We start from the raw sequence: 7,110 nt of genomic DNA on the forward strand, positions 1-7,110 counted from the left end.
GCATATGTTATTTTAGTTTTTCATGTTATTATTTTTTCTCTGTGATTTTGACATGTGAATTTCTTTTGTAGTTTCTCACTCTTGTGTGATACTTAGGCCTTCAAGTTTAGTTCTGCTTCTTTTTGTGAACTTTATGTGTCCTTGTGGTTTACTTTCTGGGCATGAAAAGCTGGTTCCTCTAAGCTTCTGGTTCTCTCTTTTGATTTTATATTGGAGTGGACAGATTGCTTTTGTCTGCAGAAGTTCCCACAGAGGCCCAAGTCAGATGAGGATCAGATTCTCTTGGCTTTCTCCTAAGATCTGGATTCCTCCAGGAAAGATTTTGGCCTCAGGAATTTGGGGGTTGGACTGGCCTGGGAGCAGGGCCCAGGAAAGATGCTGGTCTAGGGCAGCTGGTGGCAGGGACACTCAGAGATGCAAAGCAGATGTGGTGGGAAGAGGCCCCAAGGACTCCTGGGGACTGCACTGTGGAGCTGGGTTGGTCTGGATGCAAAGGACCAGGAAGAGGAAAGGTCAGCCCTGGCATCCAGGAAAGAGGTTGGCACATTGTGCAGACCCAGGGAAGCATAGGGAGATGAAGGCGGGGCCAGGCCCAGAAGCAGTGCTCCTAGGGATGGGAGAAGGAACTGAGTTGCTCTGGGTGCAAAGAATCAGGAAGAAGTGGTGTTTCACCAGATGTCTGGGGCACCAAGACAAGGAATGGGACAGGACTCAGGCTAGGAGGAGTGGGAGGAGATGGGAGGGTGAATGAGGCTGGGAGAGTCAAGGCACAGAGGGCGCGATAGACTTACCCTGGTGAGAGAGGTCTGTGGGTTGGAGACTCACTCCATTCTTTATATTCCTTTTTAAGTTTTATTTGTTTTTTATATTTATAGGGTACAATGTTCCATTGTATGTACACATAGCATAGTGATCAAATCAGAGTATTAGCATATCCATCACCTTAAACATTTGTCATTTGTGGTGAAAATCTTAAAAATCCTCCCTTCTAGCTATTTGAAATATATTAACAGGTAGTATTATTTTGTTTGTTTGGTTTAGTTTGGGTTGGATTTTTTGGTTGGTTCTTTTGTTTTGTTTTCTTTTCCTCAAGACAGGATCTTCCTGTAGCCCCAGCTGGCCTAGAACTCACTATGTAGACCAGGTTGAACTCAGTCTCACAGAGATCCACCTGCCTTTGCCTCCTAAACACTGGGATTAATGGTGTGTGCTACCACACCCCCAACATCTAGTATGCTATAGTTACTATACTATGCAGTGGCTTGTTACACCAATTTTCTTGCTCCAATTTTCATTTTCTTTCTATTATGAGCTCTTGGGATGGGCAAAGTTTAGGAAGATTATACTGATGGTAGGCTGACTGAAATGAGAGGAGTTTGTCCATCATTATACAGCCACAACACCCCCAACCTACTACCTTATCATCTTACAGTAGAACTTTACCTTCAAAACATTCCACTAATTGTAGATTATCTAGATAACTAAGGTGGAAAGATGTATCTCTTGCCCTTAAGGAAGTCCAAGTTTAACAATTAAGACCAAGAGATAATCCTTTAACTATAGCATGGTAAATACTAGAGACCATGCATTAGACATGTCATTGTGAGCACATAGAAGGTCCTTGGATGGATGTGGTATTCAGGAAAAATGTGTGGGAAGCAGAGCCTGAGCTAAACCGTGTGCTGAATCTTGTTGCTGCTGCACCTGTGAGTCTCCTGTGGCGGTCATAAGGATTGCTGGTGGAACTTTCCTCTAGGCAACTGAGATTCTAATTCCCTAGTCTAGGGTAGGGCACAGACTAGGGAAAAACTCTAAGGAGAGCATCATGGCTGACACTTTCTGAACTTCAGCAGCACTGCTGTAAACATCTCCCTTCTTTACTCCAAGTAGTTCTGCAAGATGTATATAATGAGTCCAATACTGGCCCCCCTCTTCTTTCCTTTCCTACCCCGTCTCGAGCAGGATCTGAGGAAAGCAAGGAGACTGCCATAGGCCCCAGCCTGTGTGCTTCTACCATGGAAAGTAGAAGGGTGATAGCAAGGACCAAGCTAGAAGAGAGAATGGAAACAGCTAGAGGTGTTGGCTGTGGTTGAAAGTAATTCTCACCCTGGATCACACTCCTTAGCCTGGGCATTTCCTGGAATGTATCTTCAATGGCCCAGTGTGCATTAAATATCTAATTATTTCCTGGCTGGGCCTGATGGCACACACCTTTAATCCCAGCACTTGAGAGGCAGAGGCAGGTGGATCTCTGTGAGTTCAAGGCCAGCCTGGTCTACATAGAAAGTTCCAAGCCAGTTGGGGCAACAGGGAGACCCTGTCTCAAAAAGACCAAAAGAAAAAAAAAAAAAGATCTGATTATTTCCCATATGAAGGGCACAAGGGTGCCTGGAAATCGCTCCTGTTTATTGAGCTCTTTCTTATGCTACCAACTATGCCTAAATGCCTTGTTGTCTCATCTGCCCCTCACACAATCCTCACAGTGAAGTAGGTCTTGTTTTATTGTTGATGCTGTTGTTGCTGTCCTGTTCCTACTCTAAAGATGGTGTACTTCAGGAAATCCCAAACACAGAGTGTTTAAATGATTTGCCTGCAGTCACCAGCTGGTTAGTGCCAGAACCAGGTCCCAAATCTGGATATAAGTGACTCCATTTATCACATTCTCAGTCTTTAAAAGTTGGAAAGCTGTCAGAAATCATAGGAGTTCAAAAGGGATCAAATATGTCAAGGACAAACTTTGCCTACTTCGTATTTCGCCCATCTAAAAATGATCAAAGTGGTTTGTTAAACATCTATGGGACTATATGTAGGCACCAGGCGCTAATTAATTAGAATATTGCTCAGGTTTTTTAATGTTGAAAGCTTGCTTTATTTTGCAGTCTAACCTCTTACAAACATGTCAGACCTCTTTCTCCTTGTGGGCAGTCTTAAAAGTCATCAAAACAATGTTTCTGAAGTGAGGGTCTATGGATTTCTTACCTGAAGCTTACCACATTTGTAACTTGATTTATTTTAGTTCTAAACATTACACTTACTTTAGGCCCTAAAGTATACATGTGCTGCAAAATTGACCTTCATTAATAAGACAGACCTAAGAGCTTTTAATGTTTTATACACGGGTCATATTTATGTTTCTCGCCAAACACTGTCGTGTGTTCTCCCTGTTTTCAGCATGGATGATGGCCGTCTCTTAGACTATCTTATGAATCATGATGAGCTGATGGAGGAAAAAGTTGCTTTCTATATCCGAGATATCATGGAAGCTCTGCAGTACCTTCACAACTGTAGGGTTGCACATTTGGACATAAAGGTAATAAACAAGTTAGCAACTGTTGTAGCAAAATAGTTGAGCTGAATGTACCAGTCATTATCCTTGGGGAATGCATGTTTTAATTCATCTTGTCTATGTAAATTAGCATCATATGACTACATGACTATTAAGTTGAAACTAGGTCGTCACCCTACTTAAGTACATTATTCATGAAATAATGAAACAACAGGTACAGTGACATCTGGGGCAAGAGAACGTAGGAAAGCCTTAGCTACATAGTTTAATTGTATAGAAGTCAATTCCTGTCCTAGTCCCTTTCATTCTACTCAAAAAGAAACTAAGGAGGTGGGGCCTGGAGAGATGGCTCAGTGGTTAAGAGCTCTTGCTATTCTTTCAGAGGTCCTGAGTTCAGTTCCCAGCATCTATGTTGAGTGGCTTACAACCATCTGTAACTCCAGCTCCAGGAGATCCTGTACTCTCTTTTGGCTTCTGAGGGCACCTGCACTCACATGGCATGCATACACACACACACACACACACACACACACACACACACAAATAAAAATAAAAATTTTTAAAGAAGTTTCTGTTCTCTAAAAAAGCAATTTCAAGGCTGGAGAGATAATTCAACAGTTAAGAACACTGGTTGTTCTTATAGAAAACCTGGGTTTGAATCCCAGCACCCACATGGTGGCTAAAAACTGTCTGTAACTCCAGTTCCAGGGGATCTGACACCCTCTTCTGTCCTCCTCAGGCACTGCACGACACGGGTGTACTTACACACTCACAGGCATGACACTCATATACATAAAAATAAAAATTTTAAAAATAAAATAAATAAAAAGGCGATTTCTTTTTTCAAATCAATGAAGCAGCAAAGGATAGTTAAGAAGACATCTTCAGTAACAGGGGTGTAGCTTAGTAGCAGAACACTTGTTCAACATGCATGAGGCCTTGAGTCTGATCCTCAACACCAGAAAAATAAAAAGGTGCAATTTCAATGCCAAGCGACTTATCTGAGGTACAAACCACTCAGCGATTTTAGGTTCTAACCCATACATTAAAACTTCCTTTGCACTTTGCACAGGGAGTTTCTCGGATGCACTGTCTTTACCAAAGAATAGCAGAGCCATGTTTAGGTAGTGGAATTTGGCTGTTATCAGAGACTGAACTTGCCTTTCTCCCTGCCTCCCTGAATCTCTGAATCCCTGCAGCCTGAAAACCTACTTATTGACCTCCGGATTCCAGTGCCTCGAGTGAAGCTCATTGACTTAGAGGATGCTGTCCAGATCTCAGGCCACTTTCACATCCACCATCTGCTGGGGAACCCCGAGTTTGCTGCCCCAGAAGTGATCCAAGGCATCCCTGTCTCCCTGGGCACAGACATCTGGAGCATCGGAGTTCTGACATACGTCATGCTGAGTGGGGTCTCCCCCTTCTTAGATGAGAGCAAAGAGGAGACATGTATCAACGTATGCAGGGTGGACTTCAGCTTCCCCCATGAATACTTCTGCGGCGTGAGTAATGCCGCCAGAGATTTCATCAACGTGATCTTGCAGGAAGACTTCCGCAGGCGGCCCACTGCAGCCACGTGCCTGCAGCATCCGTGGCTGCAGCCCCACAACGGCAGCTATTCCAAGATCCCCTTGGACACCTCCCGTCTGGCTTGCTTCATAGAACGCCGCAAGCACCAGAATGATGTGCGACCCATTCCCAATGTCAAAAGCTACATCGTCAACCGGGTGAACCAAGGGACATAGCCATCATCCAGCCCCTAAGGTTTCACATAGAAGCGCAGTGTGAACCAAAGCAAAACTGAATGTGTCTGTAAATAACTCTGTTCATCATTTCACTCCATGTGGTTCTCTGGATTGAGAGGGTCCTCTTAAACCTGGTCTGTGGCTAACCAGGGTCTGAGTAGCAGTAAAAGTCACCCTAAACCCAGGGGCTTTCCAGAAGGTCATGTTGAAGAAGTAAAGATGCAGAGTTGCAGAAGGTATTAAAAGAAAGGGCAAGGATAACAAGAATGTTAGTTGTAAATTTTTAATTATACATTCCAAAATGAGTGGTTAGCTGGTCAAACCTTATGCTCACTGTGAGATGTGTCATAGGGTTCTGAGTTCAGTGAAAATCCAAGCAAAAAATTCTATTTAACAGAGATATCAACTATTTCTGGTTTAGATGACTTAGATATAGTTTCTTAACAGGATACATAACTCATACAGTATAATAGATCCCATTCAGGTTTCAGAGTTTTATAATATAGAGTTATATATGAAATCAATCATAAGTAACTTTGAGTGCTCCCGTTGACACAGTAATTTATTTACCGAAGCATTCATTATTTTGACTAAGCACAATTAGATGACAAGTTTTTTAGAGCATTTTATAAATCTTGTATAGAAATCTTTTATCAGAACCTGTGTATTAAGAGAAAGCAATGTTACTCTTTTGCGATCTATGAAGGAGATCTTTTTTCTCTCAATCATGGGTTGTTTGACTAAGATAGATTCTGTGTATGAAATATTACCCCTGGAACTCACTGGCAGTTCAGAATTCCTCCAGCAGGAAAGCCTGCCAGATAAGTCCAAATCTAGTAAGAGTTGTGGGGTTATTTTTATGTCTACACCTGGCTTGAAATAGCTAAACAAATATCACAGGTTCATACAAAGGGGCAAATAGAAACCTTTCCTACGGTTCCTATGAGCAATGTATTAACACGTTCTGATTTCTTAGCTGTAGAATACAGCTTTCAGAAAGTTGGCTTGCTTTATATCTAACCCCTCATGAAGCTTGGGGGTGCTTACCAAAAGGAAGCAGCCATACAAGCCTTTTAAAGGCCTGGTCCTAAGTCCTTTTTGAAGCCATGACCCATCACTCTTAACACAACATGGAGTTTTACCATGACTGCAATAGCTAGCACTACCCAGCTGCGGACACTTCTCTGGACTAAAAGGATTAATTGTATTTTGAGGCCAATGCTGCTTTCTGGTGTATAGATCCATACAAGATGATTCTTAGCTGCCCGTTTACTTCTGGTGGGAAACAAACTGGGCATTTCGTATTTTCTTCTTTTTCTTTTTCAGGGGACAAGAAGAGTTCTTGGTTTTTTGTTTGTTAGTTTGTTTATATATGATCCACCCTTTGTTTTCTAGAGGGTGTTTTAAAAATTGCTGTTATGCAAATAATATTCTAAAACTATAACCCAAGTGTTTATTCAAATCAAGTTCAATGTCATCATGTCTCTCCTACTAGTGGGACCGAGAAAATTAAAATCATGTAGCACAAAGTGCAAGCAGAGAATTTAGGAAGGGAAAACAGAATTGCAAACCTATTTAAATTTAAAAATGGTCTTAATAGTCTGAACTTTACATAGGCCTTTGGTCCCAGCACTCAGGAGGCAGAGGCAGGCAGATCTCTGTGAGTTCAAGGCCAGCCTGGTCTACATAGTGAGTTCTAGGATAGCTGGGGCTACAGGGAGACCCTGTCTCAAAAAGACCAAAAAAAAACAAAAAAAAAAAACAACCCCAGAGTGGAAATGTAGAATTAAAAATACTCTTTGCTTTTTTCTATTGGTTTCAAAGTCAGATTATTCATTGGCCCTCCATCTCATCCTGTCTGACGTTATAGATGAATAAATTAGTAAAAAGTACAAGCAATAAGACTAGATAGCACTTAGTACTTTCAGGATTAACCAAATGTGTGGAAACCGACTCTGACTGTATAGTTTCCTTGTCTTCGAGTGGCCCTGGGTCATCAAGCCTCACTCCCTCAGAGCTTGTTAACCCTCCACATTCTTCACTTAAACCATGATATATATATATATAAATATAAAACTA

The 7,110-nt window shown here is 41.9% G+C and overlaps 1 protein-coding gene across 14 annotated transcripts in view; it reads left to right on the forward strand.

Moving 5' to 3' along the window:
- The window catches only part of Kalrn (kalirin RhoGEF kinase), a 700,573-nt gene extending 693,780 nt beyond the window's left edge, over positions 1 to 6,793 (forward strand). For 8 of the 14 annotated variants that reach the window (XM_017800540.2, XM_029568193.1, XM_029568189.1 and 5 more), the window contains 2 exons: positions 3,172 to 3,310; positions 4,486 to 6,793. In XM_017800540.2, the coding sequence (XP_017656029.1) occupies positions 3,172 to 3,310; positions 4,486 to 5,031 (685 nt within the window). In that variant the 3' untranslated portion in view covers positions 5,032 to 6,793. The remainder of the gene's footprint in view (positions 1 to 3,171; positions 3,311 to 4,485) is intronic. The other 6 variants (XM_029568191.1, XM_017800541.2, XM_017800542.1 and 3 more) reach the window with 2 other exon arrangements.
- Positions 6,794 to 7,110: the final 317 nt, after the last annotated feature.

This window comes from Nannospalax galili, unplaced genomic scaffold, assembly GCF_000622305.1.
Source record: "Nannospalax galili isolate Female #2095 unplaced genomic scaffold, S.galili_v1.0 scaffold18, whole genome shotgun sequence".
NCBI lineage: Eukaryota > Metazoa > Chordata > Mammalia > Rodentia > Spalacidae > Nannospalax > Nannospalax galili.